This window comes from Pipra filicauda, unplaced genomic scaffold, assembly GCF_003945595.2.
Source record: "Pipra filicauda isolate LSUMZ 115617 unplaced genomic scaffold, ASM394559v2 scaffold179_size1759329_pilon, whole genome shotgun sequence".
NCBI lineage: Eukaryota > Metazoa > Chordata > Aves > Passeriformes > Pipridae > Pipra > Pipra filicauda.
The window spans coordinates 1132027-1156099 of NW_024104286.1; the positions used below are offsets into that span (position 1 = coordinate 1132027).

At 36.1% G+C, this 24073-nt stretch overlaps 1 protein-coding gene across 1 annotated transcript; it reads left to right on the forward strand.

The window, feature by feature from the left end:
- The first annotated feature begins 230 nt into the window (after nucleotides 1-230).
- On the forward strand, nucleotides 231-23297 carry LOC114000154 (Holliday junction recognition protein). The gene is made up of 14 exons (XM_027744263.2): nucleotides 231-526; nucleotides 1365-1431; nucleotides 2676-2740; nucleotides 3733-3760; nucleotides 8152-8207; nucleotides 9343-9382; nucleotides 12743-12804; nucleotides 13879-13977; nucleotides 15239-15337; nucleotides 16146-16206; nucleotides 17171-18759; nucleotides 19309-19372; nucleotides 20501-20588; nucleotides 22674-23297. The coding sequence occupies exons 1-14, from the start codon at nucleotides 437-439 to the stop codon at nucleotides 22774-22776; spliced, it is 2511 nt and encodes an 836-aa protein (XP_027600064.2). The 5' UTR covers nucleotides 231-436; the 3' UTR covers nucleotides 22777-23297.
- Nucleotides 23298-24073: the final 776 nt, after the last annotated feature.

The window sequence follows — 24073 nt, forward strand, 5'->3', positions numbered from 1 at the left end:
CCAAGGCGCCCTGACCGCCCTGACATCTATTTCACATGAAGTGGCCCGTCCCAGTTTTTTAAACGCTGGTGTTTTGCCCACGCCAGGGCAGCGCCGCGGGGCAGGAAGTTCCCGCTCCCGGCTCCGGCCGTCGCTGCCCCGCAGCCAATGGGAGCTCGCGCCAGCCGCCGTTGCCAGGTAGAACAGCACCTCGGCGCCCAACCCGAGGCGAGCCCTGCGCCCACCGCCGGGAGGAGGGGGAGCGGTGGGCGGGCACTCGGCAGATTAGGCAGCCAATCAGAATGAGGAGGGCCGCCCACCCTTGCGAGCAGGAGCCAATGAGAGACGGCGGGCCGGGGGGCGGTGCGCGGTTTGAATTGACGCGGCGCGGGCGTCCCGCGGTGGCGGCGGGGCTGGGGTCGGTCCCCGTTCCGGTCGCGAGGGGAACGGTCCCGCCATGGATTTTCATGTGGATGCGAAGCTGCAGGAGCAGCTGCGGCAGAACAGTGCCCGCTTCAGGGCCTCCGTGAATCGCATCCTGGAGCGGGTGAGCCGTTGGGCCCGGGAGGCCGCGGGCTCCGGGCGCCGTGCCGAGGCGGGCGGGGAGGCGGGGGCGGCCCTGGTGCCTTGGCGGGGGCCAAAAGCAGCCGTGAAATCTGCGCTGTGCCTTGGCAGGAGGGGGCTGGCCAAGGGTCCGCTCTCGCAATGCGTCCATAAAACTGAAATCTGGGGCTGCCAGGCTTGGATGAGCGACTTATGATAATCATAAGTGCGAGCTGACTTGACAGTGCCCTTCGCCCCAAATCGCTGGCGCGAGATGAGGTATTTTCTATGAAGCTGCGGGAAGTGGGAGACTCCCTCCAGGAATCCTCCTCACTTCAGAGCTATTTTGTGTTAAAGGTGTGGGAATGGCACGCCTCTACCCGGAGATGCGTGTGTTTATCCAGGGGTGTAAGCTTCCCTGGGCAGGGAGGCGTCCTGTGCTGGCACGTGGCCAGGTCTGGCTCTAGGACGTTTTCCTCGTCGCGTGTCGGATTGGATATTTTTACATGTCGTGAGCTGTAGCTCTATGGGGCCGCTTTCAGACCGAGTTTGGAGGAAACTGTAAGAGAGGAACTGAACCACTTTTGAGAAATCTTTGATGCCTGTTTTTGTCATTCCTGGCTATGCCTTGGAATTGAATGGCCTGCATACATGCTTAAAATATACCTGTTTCCCCTAGGAATCCTATATTTCCAAATTGCCAACTTTGGCCAATAAACCAGTGCACTGATAATTTCTTGTTTTGGATAAAACAAAATTGTCCTAAAAACAATTGTTCTCATGTGTGTTAAAACCGTCGCTTTAATCATTTATTCTAATATTTAATGGTCCTTTTTATTTAGTATAATCATCCTTTTGAAGATGATTACCTTGTTTCCATGGAAACTCTCACTTATGATACACCTGATGGTAAGAACTTCTAAAAGCTTCAATATTTATATGCTGTGTATTTAGACTTGCTAAAGAATGCAACTGTTGGCAGCTATAGAACCTTTAAGTGCAACAGATATTCAGTTTTGTTCACTTAGGTAAGACATTTCATATGTAAACTTTGGTACATGTGTAAAGAGTTTACTTTTGTGTGCCATTTTAGTCCATTGCTTGCTCCATTTTAGGAAAGAAGAGAGTTATTAGGAAAGTTCAGGATAAAAATGGTTTATGTTTGGATGGCTTGTAAGAAGAATAATCAAAATGGAGAAGAAAACGGAAGGAATGGAAATATTAGCAGGAGTTGATGTGCATGAATGGTTTCTGTAGGTTTATCTCCACTTAGTATTCTGAATGCCGCTCTGACAAATTTCTGTTATGCCAAAGGTCAGGGAAGTTAGTATCTTTAACTTTTCATTGAGTGCTGCCATGTGGCCAGCATAAATCTATACCATGTTGGGCCATCTCATTGTAATGGTTGATCCATTAGAGAGAGATAATGCTTATGGAAACCTTATTGTGAAAAAAGCTGTTGTTCTAAAATATGTTGCTCAAGGTTTTAGTGGGACTTGTGACTTAAGATCTTGGTGACTTTACTGGGAAATGAAATGTTCTGCCAGTTTTTATTATCACTGACATGAGGGTTATGATATGTAAATTGCCTTATTAATTCTTGTAGAGTAGGACTTACTGGACATGCACAGGAAGTACTAACAGTGCACCAAAGGCTTTTACAGACTGAGAAGCTTGCACTGGGAGAGGGAGGAAACATTCATACAGTATTGTAATAAACAGTTTTGGATTGGTAAAAGCTTGATTAGGCTTTCGGTTTAGTAACCTCTATTCAGTATGGAATTAATATGAACCTCAGTCTTGTAAAGCCTTCATAATGGCTTTAAGTAACCTCACATACCATGTAGTCTGCATTCATTAAATGAAATCTAAAAAGTAAAAGAATTTGTAATGCTCTTTGAATTTTAGCTCAGGGTTTTCAGACTCAGTGCGTCTGATTATTTTTTTTCCTTGCCTGACCTCACAATTAACTTGAAATTACCATATTCTCTTGGTTTGTTTTCCTCTTAAGTTTTTATTTCTGCAATTGTGTTGGAGGCTATTCAGATTTGATAAAGTTTTGTTACTGTGTCATATGTTCTTAAATATTTATGTCTATTACAGTGATGTTTGGTATGGATGGTGTTAATATTGATATTTCTTGCTATTTCTAGGACCAAAAAAATGGGGAAATGTGTCAACCAAGAATATTAAAAAATGGAGAAAGGAAATACTTAAGGTATCTAATAATATAGACCTGCTATGCAGTCAAAATGCAGCAATATTTCTTTATATATAAAGACATATATTTTTATATATATATTTAGTATTACATTCTAATCTTGCTGTGCCATATAATATTTATAAGAGGTATTAATTAATGAGGTCAACATCTGCTTTATAACAGGGATTTAGGATAGTTTGGTTAAGATTTTCAGATGATATAGACTAAAATAGATGACCATCTATCGGTGGTTAGCACAACTAGTAAACCAGGAAAATTTATTTTTTTTTTTAAATTGCTATCTGTTGGGAACACGTACATTTGGATCTCATCAGAAGGTTGTCATTGAATCAATTTATCTCTGTTCAGGTAATCAGCTCTTCAATTCCTCGGGGCTTTCTGGTTTCAACTTTACGTTCTTTTTTGGTTTTTTCCCTGTAAAATAATGCTAAAGTAATTGAAGTATCTTTGCAGTCTCACCACTCACTGTGTCAGGCTAAAGGCACTACCTCTGTAGTGTGCCTTGGTAGTTTACACAGGAGCTGTTCTTAACCCCACAGGGTGAGGGGGTGAAGAATGAAATTCAGTCTTAGGGAAAAAGAGTGGATTTAATGGAGACAAAAAAGGGGCTGTATTTATGATTCCCCCTCCTTTCCACCCCTGGCAATACCTTGTGCATAAACTGCTAAGCATTGCTGCACAGCTTTACTGTCTAAATCCATTAAGGACTGCAAGAGAAATTCTCTGTCTTAGCCTCTTATGTGGGCCAATGTTATGTTCTTGTATTGATTTTTAACAGCAACAGTGTAGAAAAAAGTGAATGATCAGGCAACTTTTACTCTGTACTTGTGGCTTTTCTGGCAAGGCCATGAGAAATCTGAGGGAAATTTAATGGTTATTTAAGAAGTGTCTAGTTGTGGAATATACCAAAGTAAATAAAGGCAATGATTAAACTAATTCTGCTAGTCTAAGATTATTCTGACTTTTTTTCCTATTTCTAATTGCAGCATAATAGAAGAAGTCAAAGGAATGCAGGTAAGGGTTAAAGAAAAGGTGTTATAAATCATCTTATCCAAAGAGTCTTGACTTGATAGAAGACATTCTGGGTTTATGCTAAACTCTTCAGGATACTCACTGTTTTTTGTGGGGTGAAACCACCCAATAAATCAACAATACTTATGTTTGTAAGGGTTCAGAAATATAATTTAAAATGTTCAAGATGAGTAAATGCATTATAATTGATGTTGCTATCATAACAAGTTGATTAAAATATCAATTTGATATGATAGTTAATCAAAGTTGATTATCAATTAATCAAAGAACTTTTTGTTGTGCTTGTCAGTTTTGTCAGATGTTCATTGAATCTAAAAATTCCAGCCCTGATTTTTGTACAAGTGGATAAATTTGAATGTTGCTAGCTTTTTGAAAATAACTAAATAAATAGGCATATCAAAAAATATGTATTAAAAGAATCTCGTGAGTTTGCATGATGAACTATCAAAAATGTAGCAGGTTATTCTGTATACTGAATGAATCAGGCTGCCTGCAGGAAAAGGCAGAGTACAGTTACTTTACTAGAGATCGAGTATCATGATGGAAGACAAACTGCACAACGAAGTGTAATTATGATACTCTTGGTGAGGGGGGTCGGTGTGACATGTGAATGTTTTCTCTGTTCTGAAAAGGAGCTGTATGTGCCAATAAAATATATATTTCCCTGGGATAAGTGATGGGGGGAAATTTTCACGTGTAATACAGTGAAGATATGTTGGGCTTTATTTTCTTAAGGTTTTGACATGGTTTTTTTCAGTGTTGCTTATTTTATGACATTCATCTGAGAAACTTTTATACTGAACACCTGAGAACAAAACACAGTCTAGCTACTCTCTCTGTACAGTGTTCAGGTGTAGTCTTTGAATCAGCCTAAGAAATTTGAATGTAGAGCTGGGAAATAAGGGTCTGGTACAAAAAGATTCAGGTGGTCCAGACTTTTGCCTCTAATCGCCCCATTTGGCTGATGGGGCTGAATAGTAAAAAAAAAAAAAGTCTATAGTCTGCAGTAAAGCTCAAAAAGAAAGTTAGGTTTTTCAAAGATATGGTATTTTAAGCCTTTTACAGAAAATATTTCGCTAATCTTTTTGTTTTGACCAAGGGTCTGAATGAATGCCTTAGAAGTTCTTAAATGAGGAATTTACTTAGACTTCTTTGATGCTTTGAAGGCTTGATCTAATTAATTTCAAATTTATTGTGTTGCATTATAGATGAGGTAGAGAAGCAGAAAAATTGATAATATATATATATATTTACAATTTTTTATATAATTTGAGCAATGTCTTTAATATTGTATTTAAGTTATCTAAGGGATGAAATATCTAAATATTGCAGTTGGGTGAATAGCTATAGTGTTAACAGCTTTTGAGAAAAAAACCTTGCACTGATTTGTATTGATACATTTATATTTCCATATACCATAAAAGATAGAATCTCATAGATTTTGTTCAGCTTAAGAAAACTATATCTTGCAATGACATTTTTAATTTGAAACACGAAAGTACATGAGTAAATGCTTGAACTGGCTTACTGCGGTTCCTGCTAGCTTTAAAAAAACCCAAAAAAACTCATGTGTCAACAACCCCTAAACAAAAACCAAGAAAAAAATTCCCATACTTCTATGGATTATTAAAGCTAATGTATAAATTATACTGTTAGGTGGGCCTGATAAGTGCTTTCAATTAAGATACATAAAGTTCTGTGCTATTAAGTGTGAACATTAAGCAATCTTTTTAAGACTCAAATACTTATCAGTGAACCCCTCCTCTTGAAATACAACTTGTGCTATTTTTTCCAACTCACAATTCTGAGTTTTGCTGGAATCGAGTTTTACTGTTTGGATCGAATGTCCAGTACCCCCACAAAGTTTCACTGATTAAAATGACAATCCTTTGAGTGGTGGTTGGGTTTTGTTTTTTGGGGGTTTTTTTATATGGCAGTTCTCAATAAGGGAGGACCAGGTATGTTAAATTTCAACCTCCAAGAGCAGCAATATTTGTCATATATTAGCCACTTCAAAGGCTTTCTTTCCTTGAAAAATTTTTTTGAAACACAACACCCTCTGCAGTGTTTCAAACATCTTACTCAGGAAATGATTTCACTTGGACAATACTGTGTTCTTCTAACTTCCTGTGTTCCCAATCCAGATATATTTGGAAAATGCACTACTCAGCTTCTAAAATAATGCATTGTTAATATATTCTGAAGGAAGCATTACTGTAGTTTTCTGCAAAATAGTGAACAGACGTTTCCAGAGAAGGTTACAGCCTGAAACCAGAGTTTTCTAGTTATATAATATGCTTCATAAATTTTATATGAGAGAGTAGTTTTATTGCCCAGTTTCCTACTGATTGGAAAACTGTACTTAGAATAGTTATCAGTGGTCTGTGTCCAAACTGAAGGGAAACATTAGGAATTTTTTTCCAGGATTCATCCTGTGCAAGTTATTAGTTTATCTTTCCTTAAGTAAATAGTAGAGGAGAGGATACCCTTAATTTAAGTCTCAGATGATACCGAGTACGGTTGACCCCTGGGAAAGATGATCTGAAAACTTTGGGCTAAAACTTAAAGTAAACTTTGTGTAATTTCATGCAAAGAAGTTCAAGTACTGGACTTATTGGTGAATAATCAAGTACAGGAAAAGACAATTTTGAAAGCTGGTTGTGCCAACTGAGAATATCACTCTGTTGTAAAAATAGCATACTCTGTGCTAGAAGATGTGCACAGGTGCCTAGCATGTAAAACAGAAAAAACAGGTTTTCTGCCTTGTTCAACAGCAATAAAGCATGTGGTGGAGTACTTTGGTTTGTGTTTCATAGTAGCCTGTCTGTCTGGAGTGGGTCAGAAAAAGAACCAAGTTACTAGAGCCACTGGTGGTAGAACATAAATGGAGTGAAAAATAAAAGAATTAAAAAAAAAAAGAGAAGTTAAATATTATAAAAACTTTTCAAATTTAAACATAAGGAAGTCACAAAATCCATTTCTTGAAGATGGAGTTGCTCTTAAGAATGGATTGGACTTCTAGATATACATTAGTTGTAGTTGTTCCTGCTTTAAAATGTCAGAAGCAATGGATAACATCTTTAGATTCCTTTCCATATGCTTTAAGCCCTTAGAAAATGGGAAATCTTTACATGTTTTCTTGGCACCTATTAAATAACACAAAGTGTTTGTAGGACTAAATAATACTTCTGTGCCTGAGTTAGGCATAAGTTTTCTCACCATGTGACTGAAAAAAGTAAATTGCTTGTGATATTTGACATCAATATATCTGGAAGCAGAAATGCAGAAAAAAAACAAGGATAACAAAGTCTGCATGAAGCTGAAACTTGTTTAATGACAGTCTCGAGTAGGATAAACGTACCTGCTAAAGCAGGTGTATTATTTCTGTTATTTAAATCCAAGTTTACCACATGCATCCAATCATGAGAAGTCTCACTACAGCTTTAGTACCTTCAGAGTCCTGTGTTTGGACATACAGATCTTTTTGGATAAAGGTTAAATTTCTGTATACAAACTTGAAGTTCTAGCTTGTTATAGATAAATTTTTTTTAACTCTATCAAAGCAGTGGTTACAAATAAACCTTTTTTTGGCAACACCAAAACAGTTTTCAGGCTGAGTAATTTTAGTGGCATCAATATCTAGCTCAGCAGCTAATTGTGAAATAACCTTATGTGGAAATCACATTTATTTGAAGATATCTTCTTCTCTGTGGGTCTAATGCTTTGGGTTTTATTTATGTCTGGTTGACTTTTGATAACTAAAGAAGAACAAAATATAGATTTAAATGTAAAAAGGGGAGATCTCGGCCAAATTAGATGGATCTTACAGTTCTTATTTTTCCTACTTCTTATGAAATAAATAGGGGGTGGGGGCAAACAACCCACAAAGATTGTGAATGGGTCCATCTGTGCAGGAAGACATACACAGCAGTTTTAGAAGACCCTGTTCCCAAAAACTAAAAGGTGCAATAAAGGTTTGGGACTCTATCCTCAGGCTTCAGGAGTAGTCTTTTCCTTTTCAACATATGCCAAGGAAAATGCACAAAAAGTTTGCACTTGCCTTCCTTTTGTTCAAGTGATACCACCTGATAAAGGGGTAAATTTTATTTTCTGTGGTGCTTCAGAGTTTAAGAAGAAAGCAATATGGTATATGTACATCTGATCAGAATTAGTCTCCCATATTTGGCCAAAAACATGTTCTGGCACTTGCCTATTCTTTGTTTGAGTTCTATGCATGTTCTCTGTTGAATATTTGTGTTAAATATTTTTAAAAATAGAGTATATACAAATGAAGAATTAATGAGTTCAGGTACCACATTGAATACCTATCGAATTGTAATAGAATTATTTTTTTTCCTCACATTCATGCCAAGAAACATCAAAGCAACGGATCAGTGATTTTGAAGGTGGACATTCATCGGTACATCAGGTATGGGCAGCACGTTACATCTGCTTTTAGGGAGTGCTCCCAGGCCAGGTCGGATGAGGCTTTGAGCGATCTATTCTGTTGGAAGGTTTCTCTGGCCATCTCAGAGGGGTTGGAACTAGGTGATCTTTAAGGTCCCTTCCAACCCAAACCATTCTATGATTCCATGACAGCCTCTTTGGGAAAATGTATCTACGTAGTCAAAAGCTAAGAAATTAATCATGAGCATGTGGTCCTGTACAATGATACCAGCCATGGATTTTGGCTGAATTCTACTCTTCCATTTATTTAAAGAGAGAGAGAGTTGGATATAGGCTTTTTTAACCATCAAGTGTCTTTTTAGTTACGCATTATGTGGGTCAACCTTTTTTAATTATTATTTGTAAAATCTGTGTAGTCTAGAATAGCTTCTTTTTAAGGAGAAAATATTCAGCATTTGAAGAGTGATATGGGCCATCTTGTTGGGGACTCGTAATTATTTGTTCTCTATAGATAGTAGTTAAAATTGTCTCATTTTATTGATACCATTTCAACCCACTATAAATTAATTTTATGATTGCACTGGACAGAATAGATTTAGACTTTTTTAAAAAGAAATTCTGAGGAACACGATGTCAGATGTAGATGGTAAGTATTTATGCATTTTATTTTATGCCACTGTCAAGACTTCTACAAAATAGAGCAAGAAAACTATTTGAAATATTATGTATAGATTGTTTGAAGTAAACAATTAAGCATTGTTCAAAGTAAGCAGTTAAGAAACTTTCCATATCCATTGGAGCACAGAAAAAATCCCCAGTACATGCTAATTTGGTGATTAGAATTCATCTCTCAACTGTTTTTTGTGCTTGTTGGATAATAGCTACTTCTTGCATTGTTTGTCTTAATAAAGAAGAGCTGTGAAGAAAACAGTTTTCCCCACTGGCTACTGAGATAGGAGTCAAGGTAAATTTGTGTACAGATTTGTGGATAAAGATGGTGTCATTTGGATGAAGTTTGTGCAATATGACTGCATTTGTTTCACCACCACCACCCCCCAAAAACAATTGAGCAGGCAGTGAAAGCAGAAAATTCTAGAGGTTAGTTAATATAGCTTACAACTACCATGTATTAAAATTCCTTTCATTGTGCTTTTAAGGAATCTCCTGAGAACACTCAAATGGATACATCTGATATAGGTGGGTTTTTTAATTTACTATTTAGCTATCTTTTTCTTAACTTTTTGAAAAATATTGCAAATAACTTTTTCATCATTTTCTAATATAGTAAAAATAATTTTAATACATGTTCTGTACCCTTTCAGCAAGTAGTGAATAGGAATAGCAAGAGCCTGAAGTACTGGTAGTACTGTGAAATCAATATACACATTCCTCTGAAATTTCAGTTTTGAATCCCTGATATGCTGGAAAGCCAATGTGGAATATGTTCAACTGCCTTTCCTTAATAAAGGAACAGTGAAACAGGAACCTCAGCACAGGTGGCAATAGAAGTTGTATTAATAATTGCAATTATACATTAAATACTAGTGATGGGATAAACACAAGTTTGCATTCAGTTGCAAAAATTCTTCATTAGTGTTTGTTATGGTTTCAGCATCAGTCTTGTGGCCTGTCAGCAAAGTTTTGGGAGGTTTTGACCTTGTATTCCCAAATAATTGTTTGTATTAATTAGCAGCAACAGACTTTGACTCTTTTTTTAACGTTTAAAACTTGTATTACTCAACATCTTTTGATTCTTGTGCATATAAAAACTTACTATTTTTCATAAATTAAACTATGACCAAGTAGTAACCAGCAGTTAATGGCTGAAAGAGAAGTTGCTGGTGTTTAAATACTGTGGTATTCAATTAAGTACTTCATATAAATATATAGCTGTCTCCAAGGCAGACAATTACTTCTATATTGAGGGTAAATAGGAAATAGCAATCTGAAATGTTTCCTCCTATCATTTGAGAGGATAATTTCAAATATCTATTTGAATGATAAAATAATTTCTGCAAATTTAGAGAACATGACTTTGTGTTTTCTCAACCTGTTCCATCAAATTCAGGAAAGAAATTTCGAAGGCATCTGTAGCTTAGCTTCTCTAAGTGAACTTTGTCTTTTGCACTCGTGGGATAAATGAGTGATGTGGTTCAGACTCTGGTATCTTCATAGCAGTGTGCAATAATATTATTATCCACTCCTCCTCCTTCTCTTGTGAATGTTCTAGGAAGAGACTGGCGAGGATTTTTAGAAACCTCGGTGAGTCCCAGCTATCTCCAAATACAGTAAGATGTAGAAATTAGATTCTCTAGAGATATAGGATTGGATTCCTCACATAAAAATGGAATTCCCCCTGGTGTTTGGGCACTTTTTTGGGTTTTTGGTGGTTTTTTCGGTGTTTTTTGTTTGGTGGTTGTGGGTTTTTTAATATCTGAAAGATTAGCAATAGGGCATGTTAACTTAAGGAAAAAAGCGTATCTTTAGCTGTTCTAGCTAAAATTTTAGGTTTTGGCAGGTTTTTTTCCATTTTTAGTATTCATACAGAATGCTTCACACTTCTCAGTGAAGGCAGACTTTTTTTCTGGGTATTATCCAGTATTTTTGTTCTGAGAGCATGCAAAGCCTATCAACAAGAAGTAAAAATATAGTGAAACAGCTCTCACATGTACCTGCAAGTATTATTCTGTCCTTAATAGGGAAAATTAAGGCTACCTTCTTTGCTTTCACAGGAAGTAGCATGGCAGAATATAGTGATTTCTGTTTCTGAACAATATCTTGTATCTATTAGGATATTATCACAGAAAAATGAATTTATTTGGAGAAAGGGTTAAATAAGTTACAACTTTTAGGTAATGATAGTGTTCAAGTGCATCTCTAGAGAAACAGCTTTCTGTATTATAGGTGAAATTTTCGAGAGAGAAGAGTAGAAGTTTTCACTTTTCTTCTCTGTTCTGCATTTGAGGTGCAAAGGTGTTCCCATATTTCCCCTTTGGCCTTTTAAAAACACTTCCAGATTTTCTGGAGAAGATATTTTGGGGTTTTTTTCCATTCTGTTCTGTGCCATGGCCCTCTGCTAATAAATGATGTTCGAGTGATTTGAAGTATGATTGACAGTACATTGAAGACATAGTAAAATTACCCTTTTCTGAGGATTCATACTTAGAAGAATATTCAACTTGCATACTGATCAATTCACCCTAATACAAGCTTGTTTTCTAATAATTTGTCGTTGGTGATGGAGTTGACCATTGGCACAGCAGCTGTTCCCTTTATCTCATGAACCTCCCATTTTTGTAGTGGTCTAGTCTGGTTGTCTTGGTGAACATTTAGGAAGCAATCTGACAGTTTTGTGCCCAATTCTACTGGAGGAAGAAGACTGAATGGCAGGAAGAGTAAAAGCTGTTACAACAGAAATTGGAGGCTGAAACTTCTCCCAATTAAAACATTAACATTCTTATTTCTTCCTCCACTACTGACGCTTAGTAACTGATTTCCTGTGAATAAAATGACCACAAATTTGTCTTCCATTGGTCATGTGGGAAGAAACTGATAATCTGACAGGTATGGGTTTCGGTTCTAGTAATTCTTCTAGGGTCAGGTACCCTGTTAAAACCAACCCTCTGGTTGCTCAACATCTTCACCAGAAGATGTGAAATCGTGTATTCTCCCACAAAGACAGCATTTCTTTTATACATATCATAGCTCTATAGCACAGAGGTGATGATTGCACTGGCAGGGAACTGAAAGGGAAGATGGGATGAGCTGGAAAAGATTTTCATTCTGGTTTTAGCAATTTGGGGATAGTGTGACGAGGCAGTGATGTGGTAGGTATCATAAGCAAGATTTTTTTCACTCACTCTTTTCAGGGTTATTCTCCTCTCCTTTTTCCCTCTGTGGTGAACACGAACACAGGGAGATTCAGAAATCAGGGCTTACAATGCAGTCATGTGTTTTATTATCATGGAAGATAGTGACTTTAGCTAATGATGAATTTGAAGGTCTGGCTGTATCTAGCAAAAAAATGTTTTGTTGCATTTCATTCACAAAAATACCCATAGACTACCTAAAAATTGAGTTTAAGTATTGTGACTTGCTTTTTCATATTCTCAGGTCTGTCTTATTTCTCATTTGGTCAGTTCTAAGGCGGTCTTGACAAAAAGAAGCTAATAAAACGAAGTGTGGTAGAAGGTCCTTGCTATCTTTGTTGGGATATTTAGAAATGTAGTGGGAATTATGCATTAATGAATAGTGAATCTTGAAGACCAAGAAAATAAAGAGCTTTGCGAATGTTTTACTCTCTGAAACAATTAACATAAATCTTGAAGAACTGGAAAGAAGCAAGTTATCTTCACTCTTCTTTGTTCCCCTCAAGACATTTATGAACCCATAAACCATGCTTTTCAATTGGACTTGAAATGGAAATGTAATAGAGCTTTAGTGTAGAAAATCATTTTCTAAAATGAAACTAGTGTAGTCAATAACTTGTATGTGTTTAAAAACTTTCTCTTTTGGTTTTGAGTGCAACTATATTTAATATTTATCTTCAAACTGTAGATGAAGCGAGTGATGTCGAAATGGCTTCAGTAAGAAGAAAATTTGAAGACGTTCACCTTCAGGTAAAAATTTCTGGTGTCTAATGTAATGGAATAATTTTGTGTTCAATCGAAATTATTAATTATTTGAATAGTTTACACGTGCCTGATGAGTTGATGTAGTCAGCAGAAGACTCTATGTAGTCTGCACTTTAATACACATTTTTAGTAAGTATAGCAAATGAGAGCTTCGATAAATAATGTCATAAAGACCAGTATGAAGTAATATTATTGTCTTGGTAATATTAGTGTGCTAGAGAAAACTATACGTTTTATTGTAACAGACAACCCTGAGAAAGGCTATTATAGGTACGGAAAAAGAGTAATTGGATGAAGTGTAAAGTGAAAATGCTTATAAAAAATATGGTCATTCACCTGAGAGTCTAAGAAAAGTAGGTAACATGATTTAAAACAAAAGTAAATCTGAAATAATGGATGATTCAACAAAATGGAATCTTCTGTTGTTGCTTCCCAAACTAGACTATGGGTATCAAGACTACCCAGTATTTATATTGATGAAGAAAAGTGTAACACAGGCTTTGCGTGTGCAGCCATTCTAATCCTGTGTTCTGCTTGCTCAAATACCATTACTAAAAATGGAATTTATTTTCCTTACTTGTTTAGCATAGTGCTAGTGTCATGTCTCTGACAACAGCTAACACACACTGCTTCAGAAAGTGAGAGTTTCATTAATGAATTGCCATTTCTCATTAAATATTCTTAGATTTTACAAAGAGGTGAGTTACAGAGTAGCCCTTAATTTGCATATGAATTCTTATGGGATCTTAAAAATACGTGTAAAGACTTGTAGCCATCATTACCAATGCTTTCTAATTTTTTTCTCTCTTTTTTTGTTTTATATGGGTGTTTTGTTTGTCTGTTTCTATCTGTGGATTTTCAGAGCCTGTGCGTGCTTTTGCTTCTTGGGATTTTTCTTTTTTTTTTACATTAAAGGTGTACATTAAAAATATGTTTATGCTTGTTGGATATCCTCATCTGAATAACAGTAGTTTGCAGCAAATCTGTGTAATACATCTGGGTTTGTCAGTGCCTATAATTTCTATGTGTCTTAATTATTTTTTTTTATTTTCCTCTAAGAATCTGAATGTAGATGATGGAAAAATTCAAGAGAAAGTCAAAGTTCCAGTGGATGTGATTGTACAAGATGATGCTAGAAAAATTCCCAGATGGATTGAGGTAACATATTTCTCCTATTCTAAGTAATGTTGCCTTAAAATCGGGAGCAAAAAAACTCGCTAGGCTAATTTAGTAGAGATAAGAGAGCAGGTCTTTAATGAAGGCCTTCTGGCACAAGGAGTACAAAAGGCGTGCCCACATGTCCAGGGGTTACACAATTAATGGTCTGATCCAAGAACCACCCACCCCCCCAATCTACCCCCCGGGCACTCCTCCCTGGAAATTGAGTTGGAGGTGAAACAGGAGGCCAGGCCCAAAAGAGTTAACTAAGAAATTTGGGCCTGCTAACAAGCTACTAACATCCAAAATGATCTGTGCTTGTTCTGTTCCACTTACTGGACCAAACTCAAGGGAATGGTAAAAGAACATGTAATTGGCCTAGAGGTAATAAATTAAGATGTGGTAGGATAAGGTAGACATTTGAATAGAAGAAACCAGCCATGAGCCAAGGCTTTTTCCAAGCTTCAGTGCGCGGGTTGAGAACGATGGAAAAGAAGAGAGGTCAAGCTAAGGAAGATGAGAACTAGCCCCCAGACTCGGAGAGGAAGAACGGAACTCCCACCAAAATTGAGGGCCAAGAGAAGCACTGCCTCAAGCCCCGCCTGAGCTCCACCTATACTCCTGTTATTAATATGTATAGATAGATGCTGTAATCACTTGAATATGCATTTAATCATATACGAAAATTGTATAAAAACTGCTGATTCTGTGTGAAGCCTTTGAGCAAGTTTTTCCAGCAATAGCTGGCTTGCTCCCAGTGCTGTCAATAAATACCTTTGCTGCTCAAAGATCAAAAAGGACTTTGGGCAGTTTACTATATCAGATTTTTCGGATTCAGAGGTCCTAAGACCCCCTTTCTTCCTCACGGCACATACTGTCTTTGGAGCTTCTCCAAGGTTCCAGGCTTGAAGGTGGCTTTGACTGTGATGGTCTCTTGTTCAGGCCTGGGGGGCGTATGTTCTTAAACAGAATATGTTTACTATAGTCCTACTTTGAAAGAAGCCTAAACAAGCCTAAAGAATTTAGAAAACTCTCTATGAAATGGGGGAATAGGGTTTGGGAAGTGTTAACTATTATGCTAAAGTGTGAGAGATTACTCAGCTACATTAAAATCTACGAAAAGCTATAAATCCTAAAAATTCAAAGGCATCCATCAGTTATTAGATAAATAGCAGTTTGCAGCAAATCTCTGTAATATGTCTGGGTTTGTCAGTGCCTATAATTTCTATGTGGTTTAATTTTTTTTTTGTTTTCCTCTAAGATTCCGAATGTAGATGACGAAAGAATTCAAGAGAAAGTCAAAGTTCCAGTGGATGTGATTGTACAAGATGATGCTAGAAAAATTCCCAGATGGATTGAGGTAACATATTTCTCCTATTCTGCTACAAGTTATCAGCTAATTAGAATAAAATAAGAACTCTGTAACTGGGTAGCACAAGGAATTCTAAGAGAACTTCTCTACAGTTTCATCATCATTCCTCTCCTGCCTGCTATCTGTGTAAATATTATAATATCTCAGGTTTCTGACAGTAACGATTTGTAAGAAACAGAACAAACAATTTACAAATTTATTTTTATTTTTTTTTTACTTTTATACTTTGTTCTTTGAACCCTGATATGCAAGTCAATTTTTCGATTGGTAAGTTTTTTGAAAAGTCCAAATTTGAGCTTTGTAGTGAAAAAAAGTTTTAGCTTTTTTTGGGTTTTAGGGGCGAGGGGGACTGGAGGTGAAGTGTTATGTTACATGGTACAGCTTCTGTTTTCTACTGGAGTTGCCAGAGATGTATAGATGTATAGATTATCCAGATATGTGTGTGTATGTGTGTGTATGTATATATATATATATATATATATATATCTATCTCCATGTATGAATTTTCATATTTGGGAAAGGGGTTAATATATGATACATAATATATAAGTTGCAAAAAATTGTAAATAGCTTTCCAAGATTAAACTTGTAAGTCTTAACAATTCTTACTGCAGTCTTAGACTAGATATTTTCCACTTTTCCTGAACTTAGCTAAGCCCCTTAGGACCACAAATATACAGGACCTACTGTAGCAAGGAGAGATGAGACAGAGTCACAAGCAGGGTTTCGATGTTACCTTTAACATGCAAAACATTCAGAATTTGAGATTGTGTCTTTTTCTTTGTTTGTTTTTCAGGTGGCACCTCAATGTTTGCCAAAAGGTTTTCATGTAACTTCGTCTGTGCAAGAACTGATTGGTACAACTAAATCTTTTGTCTGTTGGCCAAATATATGAGTTATAAAATGTGGTTTTATTAAAATTTATTAGAAAAAATATTTAATTTCTTGTAAGCGAAGAAGCGTTATTTATCCAACAGAAAAGTCAAATAAGTTGGATTTCGAAGGGAAGTTAGACATGATTTTGCTTTGGGCAAAATATATATGAAAAGTCAGAAAATAAATAATTTGTATACGTAAATCCAGCTTTTCTTAAATAGCCTCAGGAAAAAAAATGCACAGTTACAATATTCAGCAGCATTTAGCTCTTTGAAATGAAAGCATGATTTTTTAGTTCTCCTTATTTTAAATTCAAGGAATGTAATAGAATGGCTTTGAGTCTGCTGGTCACTGGTACTTAAAGTGGTACTTTGCTAGTAAACTTGCTTCAAAAGCTTTACAGACTTGATGCAAACCTAAGGTAGAGTTTTGGTGTAAATATTTCAACTAACGACTACAAAAAGCATTATTTTCATCATGGTTTATGGCAAGTAAAGCTGCAATGGTACTAGCCAAGTATAAAGCTATCAAGTAACATGGAAATAGAGGAACAAAACCTGTTGGATAAGGCTGTTTCTCCTAGTCAGAAATCACAGAGGGCAAAGAGAAGTCTTCCTCTACAATTAAATTTTTTTTATATCTCCATATTATGCTACTTTAAAATACTGGGTTCCTTTTCCAACACATTAAATTTCTATCCTCTATAGTTTGTGAATTGCATATGGTTAGGAAAAGTATTAGTTTTTTTCCTAATGGTTTGTATGTTAGTTATCCATTTAGCCTGGCAGTAAAGCTTAATGAAATATGCTATTACAGTAAGACTACCTGTATCATCTGCCGTTGTTTCTAAGTCATGCAATGCATTACTGGAAGTGCCCTAATAGATGTGGAATCTTTTCCTTCTTCTGGTTTTGTTTCTTGACTTATTTGGCTTTGTTTTTTCAGTAGACAATCAAGCTACTGTTTGCAGAAAGAAACTAGAGTTGTCAAATGAGTGTTCTTCATCCAGATTTCTACAGTTACAATATTCTGGTATTCCCATTCCATCAAATACAAAAACCATACCCACGCACCGACCTTCTGCAGAACTGAATACAACTTACTGTGACAGTGTCTTTGAAGAATGCCAGTCTGTGTGTGAGGGGTGCTCCTTGAGCAATACAACTCTTGCAGACTTGTATCCAGTGATGTTAGAGACATTTACAAGGCTCATGACAAAGCACTCTCAGAGAAAAGTATTAAAATACTTGCTTGGGCACTTAAGGTCCAAAAGATGTCATTATAGAAGACCAAAGATCAATATCACTGTGGACAAAATAAGAGGGTTCAGACCTTTTAAACTAAAGAAAGGACTACACAGCATATGCAGCAGTAGAAGTGAAGACAATCAGAATCCAACCTTTGGAAATGAGAGCAGAGAATTTTGTTATGATGATTGTCTCATTAATAATTCATCTGCTCTGGTACCTTATACTGATACAAATGAATTCAAAATGGACTACTCTGACTCAAGTTTAGAGCATCGTCTGGTATCTGGAAAAGGCCAAAAAGTCTCCATACAGACTGTTTTTCCTAATGTTATGGCTAGAATGGGAGAGACGTTTGTAGCTGAAGATGAGTTGCAGACTACTGCCTCATTGAAGAGTTCAGAATACAAAGAAAGTGAAAAATTGGCTTACAGATGTTCCTCAGAACACAATTTTGTAACACCTGTGGCCAGTTCAGAGTCAACAGTGCTTCATCTTGTAAAGGAGAGCAAGACTCAGAAATCTGACTTTTCTTGTGGTACCTCAGACTCATGTTCATCTGCTTGCAGTTCCTATGGCAGTAATAACACTTCTGCACCTGTCGCCAACTATTCTTCTGCAAGAGCATCAAATACTTTGCTCATAAATCCTGAAAAAATAATTTCTGAAGGACAAATTTCTTTCCAGCACAAACACTCATTTTCCTCGTCATTTATGAAGCAGAGTCCTTCAAAGATGCCCCAGAAATATGAAGATGCATTTGAAAAACTCTACTACAAAGTGTGTTCAGAAGAAATCCAAAAGCCTTTGGTATTGAGAAGACCTCCTTCAAATTCACAGAACCTTGAAGAGAAAGGAAGATTAATGAAAAGTAATCTAAGTGTTTTTGTGAAGCCCAGAACACTGTATGATAGAGAATTTGACAGGATCTATGAGCAATTGTGTAGTGAGCCTGTTCCAAAACTTCCTGGGTTGCAGAGAGCTTCAAATTTAAGGAAATATGAAGGAATAAAGATGTCTGAAACTGTAAATGCTCTTGTTAACTCACCTGTTCGCACTTTATCTGCAATTCCCAGAGTTAAAAGATTAGGAAATTTTCAGAATGATCTTCCTTGTTCACCAGTAAAGCGACTGAAACATATACCAGAACATTATTTTTCTTCAACAAAATGTCAAGAGATTTCTCACAGAAAAAACCTTAATCTTCAGACAGTCAACATGGATTTTTTGAGCACATATAATGGCAACAACCCCAGCTTTTTTGAAGATCACAGCTGTCAGAGTCAGGTACTTAAAGACCTTGTAACAACAACAACAAAAAAAAAGATTGTGCACTCAGAGATATTTGGAAAAGGGCTTAAAAATGGATTAGAGCTGCTTGAACTACTGATAGCATACTTCTGGTGCTGTTTGGTCAGTAGGGATATTTTATGGCTTTGGGGATATTTATTTGCTGAAATATAAATTGTATCAGGTCTCCTGGATTGTGTAAGGAAGCTCAGTATATTTAATAACCTTGAAAATGATTATAAAACGCTCAGTGAAAGATTTAGTTACATTTTAATAGACAATGTCACTGGTTAAAATAATCTCAAATAATGACCCTGTTAATTGAGGTGTTGTCCTTCTGAAATGATGACATTTTAATAATTTTATAGATGGACAAGATGAGACACAAATTAGGCTTTACTGGGTTTCACTGGAATCATTAGACTTGTTGATTTAAATATTAAATCAGACCCTTATTTCTAAGTTCACAGTAATTTCTTCTGGGGCAAGCTGTGAAATAATATGAGTTTTTTTCATCAATGTTGTCTGTTGATGTTTTATTTTCAGCACTCTGGATTTCGTGATTCTTCAGATAAAACTTCTCTTGATATTCCTGGTACTTGCCTGCAAGGTTAGTTTAAGACGCTTTGAGTTTACTACCTTAGCAATCACAAGCACTTCCTCAAATGGTAAATCTACAGAGCTCAACACACAACTGTCTAGGTGACAGCTCTTCTTCCTTAGTAATAATTGGATGTGCTTCTTTCTTTTCCTACCACAGTGTTTCTTATTATCCACTAGTTTTCTCTCTTCCTGTTTTGTATTTTATTTAAAGTTCACTGCTACTTTCTGTATCTGTGTGTTCAGCAGGAAATGAGTAGTTCGTTAATCCTACGCTTGAATAACTAAATGCTTTTGTTTTGTTTCTTCAGATTTACAAAAACTTGGAATTGAGTTGTTGCATTGCTACTATCATGCTTTCTTAGATCAATTACATTATTAATCTGGATAAAGACTTTTGCTAAATCAGAACAGTAGAATTTCATTATTAAAAAAAAAAACAAACAAATGAAAAACCAGAAAACGTACATCAGTGTAAAATTTTAAAAGCTAGTGTTTTAGTTTCTGTTTCAAAAACTGATTTTGGTTACTGTATGTATATAACATAATCTTAACTTTTGTACTGCAAAGTAAAATCACCAATATTTATTTTCCATACTTTTTTTTATTAACCTTGTCATCAAGATAAAAACTAACACGTAAAGGAATATACAGAAGGTGACTTGAAATATTGTCAACTGGCACACAAGTAGAAAATGGCAGATGAAATATACTTGTTTGCATGGTTCTTGCTTGGTTGAATTTTCATTAGTGATTAATTGTACAGAATTTGATTATTTGAGCTTAACGTATCCCATCTGTCTTATTTTGCTTTCCTTAAATATTAGCTCATACCTTATGTATTAAATTTTTTTTATATCAAAAGTTCCTTATACATTTTTCAATTGATGACAAATTATAAGCATTTTCCAGAAACCTAACTTATGCTTAAATATATTCAGTATTTAAAAATGTGTTTGAAATTGTTTTGCCAGGACCTTTTCCATGAGACTACTTTCATAGGGAAATTTGCTCATTGAAGTATGCCAATGAAGTATTTCCAGTGTTTGATTAGACTAATATTTTAACAACATACTGTAGTGTTCATGCTACTCAGCATTGTTCTTGCCCTTTTCATACCACTGTTTTTCATCATCAGAAGTTGGGGTTGCATATCCCCGCTCTGGTTGGCCCAGGACAATGACGATTTGCAGCTCTCCCAGAAACGTGCAGATGTGTCACCAAAGGTAAGAGCTTCTTGAAAAAAAGATATTTCAAAATTAATTCTTGCTGCTCTGCTTCTATATGAAAGGTATGGAGGTTTCGTGCATGCTTCTAGAATGAAAATCAATATGGGAGAGCCCAAGCTAAGCTGCAGACTTGGACACTAAAGGGCAGATGTCTGTGGACAGAACTAGCCAGACTCCAGCGTGGATAGCCAGCGAACACAAGTTGGCCTAACTTAGTCCTTACTGTAGTCCTTATTTTGTGTTCATTATGGAGGCATTTATTATTTTAGATACACTAGAGAATTGTTTTGATTGTGGCTGTGTGTGTGAGCTAACAAGTCCTCTCAGATCCATAGACTGTGGAGAGTGCAGTATGTTGCCATTTAAAAGGACTTTCAAAGGTTAGCCCCTGTGCAGTTGGGCGTCATTACCTGCATTTTGACTCTGTGCACAAGCAGTGGCTCTGCTTGGAAGATATCAGAGATCCTCTCCTCCTGCTGATATCACTACTGGCAGTGTGTTTAGATCTCTGGAAGGAGGACACTTCACGGAATACTGGCCTACTACATCTGTTTTTCTTACAAAATATGTAACTTTTAAAAAATTATCAAGCTTCAGATCTCTTGGATTTTTAATTGCAAACACTTAATAGTCAACAAGATTTTAAAAAAGCATTAAAAGCTCTCTATTAAAAGCTCTCTAAACAGTTTTTCATTTTATTTTCCAAAACATTTTTTACCTGCTTTTTTGCCACAAAATCTAATTTGTCACCACAAAATATGCTGGCTTCTCAAGCTCAGTCAAGAAATATTTTCACCGTGCTTGAGAAGATCATACAGCTGATATCAAAATTTACTCACAACGTTCGAATTAAAACTTCAAAGGAAGCTGAAAGCGTTTTTAAACTTCTTGACTGGAGAACTTAACCAGAAAAGAGGCTTCCAGATTTAAAGAAAAAAGTTTCAGTTTATGCAAAGATGGAATTAAAACTTAGAGACTTGTATTAAAAATGCATACCTTATTGATAAAGATTATATTTGGATTATTTTTTTATATAATGGAAGATTGGAGACAAGCTGATGAGTATACACATATATATGTGTGATGTTGAGTATGTCCACTTAGCTGAGTAAAGTTCTGCTCAGTTCTTGGGTTTCCTTCTGGTTTTCCTCATTACTTTTACCCAGCTCCATACAAAACAGCCATCCCTATAACATTAACGATTGTTCTAAAGGAAATGGTTTTTCTTTCCTTAATGCATGTAAGTAGAGAAATCAGGATTCCACAGAGTGTTTTCTTGCCAGACCATCTGGAATAAAATCTATGTCTTTGTTCCTTAATTACACAAATACATGTTTGCTGATTTGTAGCCAAAACAGACTGTCAGCTGGCAAGTTTCCTTAGGCCTGTGGTGTGATATTTTTAGCTTTTTATGTTTCCCAGCATTGAGGCTCTTCTTTAATGGCTTCAGATCCCTCAGAAGTTTTATGCCGAAGCCATGTGGCAAAATGCTCTCTGTTGTAATGAATGGTTCTGAAAAGAAAAGGAATGTTGTCTTTCTGTCTGGAACTAGATTGCCTTTATCTAGATGATTATGAAAGAGATATTTCTGATAAAGAAATGTTCACAACTAATGAACTTGTCTTCAGTTCTGTGTGAATGCTGTCCTACAGCTGCACTGCTATACTTAATTCTCAGATGTAAACAAAATTAGTTTAAAATAGGTGACAGAGAAAAATTATACAATTTCTTAAGTAATATGCGAGGAAATAATTGTGTTCTCACTTCTGTCTTTAATTTTTAGGTATTTGCGAATACATTCAAAGATTGCATGTTGAAGTTTAATAAGTATATATAACTTAGGTTGATGTAGTAGCATTACTGAGACTTTAAAATGACAGCATGAAAAGCTTTCTCTCTGAAAGCACATAGGATTTCAGACAAGGAGTCCTGCTGCTGTTCACAGTTAAGATGTTCAGCTATTTTGCTTTGGCAACTTGTTTCAGTTTCATTCTGTTCATTGGAATTTCAGCAAACATAGTGTTTTTGTGGAATTTACTTTATCAGCTAAATGGGTTATTGTTTTGGGTTTTTTTTCCATAGGGTATACAGAAAACTAAGCTACACTGATGGGAAAGACCAAAATCCCAGCAATACCTTTGACTTCCCCAGCAAAACTCATCAAGGAGCATTCATAGACTGCTAAATATAAAACATAGTTTTTATAAAGTTTGCGCTTTATCTGGCTTTCTTTCTTCTTCCACGAATCAAGTATGTTTGTAATACACAACTAGTTCTGATATATACTTCCTTGCAATATAATTCTTCAGGAATGGGTTTATCCCTTTTGACAGGGCATTTCTTACTCAATTTATTGCTAAGTTGGAATTGTGTATTTAAGTGCTTATAATAACAGAATGTTACCTATATTATCTTTTATCTGCTAATAAGCTTTGATTCTTAAAGTGTTAATAATAAGATAAGGAACAAGCTCATTCACCTAAATTCCTGCTTATTCATGCTTTCTCTATGTCTCAGTACACCCCCAAATTCAGTATTATATGCCATGATTTTTGTCTGTTATGCCATATTAATGTTAAAATTTTATAAGCAGCTCATCAAAGCTGATTGTTCAATGAAATTTTATAAATTTTACTGGATTTGGTAAAGTTATGTTCTGTGTTCTGACACAATTTATATTCTAAATAAAAAATTATTTTGAACAAATACCTGCTTTCAACATTTTTATTTCAGGTGTGGGAATTCTCAGGAGTTTGTATACTTACAGCAAATACTTGAGAATGACATGTCAGGGTCCCACAGGTTTTCTTTGCTGTGGCCTTCCTTGGCAAGGGGATTGTGTTAGTGGTGTCAGGTCAAGTACTCTCTTTTATCAGCATTGCCCCTTGTCAGCTTTCTGAGCTCCAGAAAAGGAAAAAATTGTTTTTCTTTGGCTTCGTTTCTGGGCACACAGTAGTGTTTTGTGTTATCTTAGCTCTTAAAATCAAACTCCTATTATCTTAAGTACTGTTCTTGAATGGCACAAGAAGCCAGCTTCAGTGAGGTTTTCTCTGCAGTAAGAACTTCTGCAATGTTTCTGCAATGTGCATAAACATTCTATATTCCCTCATAATTTGGATATTATGTTTCCTTCAACAACATCAACAAAAGATTTTCTTTTAGAAATGCTTTTGTGGCTCATTTTTCTTCCTATTCAGACATGGATGCACTGTAGGAAATATGCTTTATTCCCTACCTTCTCCTTGAATTAGTTGAGGTAATTGTTTCCCAGTATTTCTTCATACACCAGTACTGAGAGACTGGAATTGGGTTTTGGACATGTTCTGACTCTAGATAGGAATTCTACCCAGCAACTTTAATGAAGGCTCACCCAGTTAGAAAGGTAAGCTCGTTTATACAACATATACAGGATATAAACCTACACCTAGCACAACCTTTTCTTATTTTGTTGTAATTAGTTGAAACTTGCTTTATACATAAAG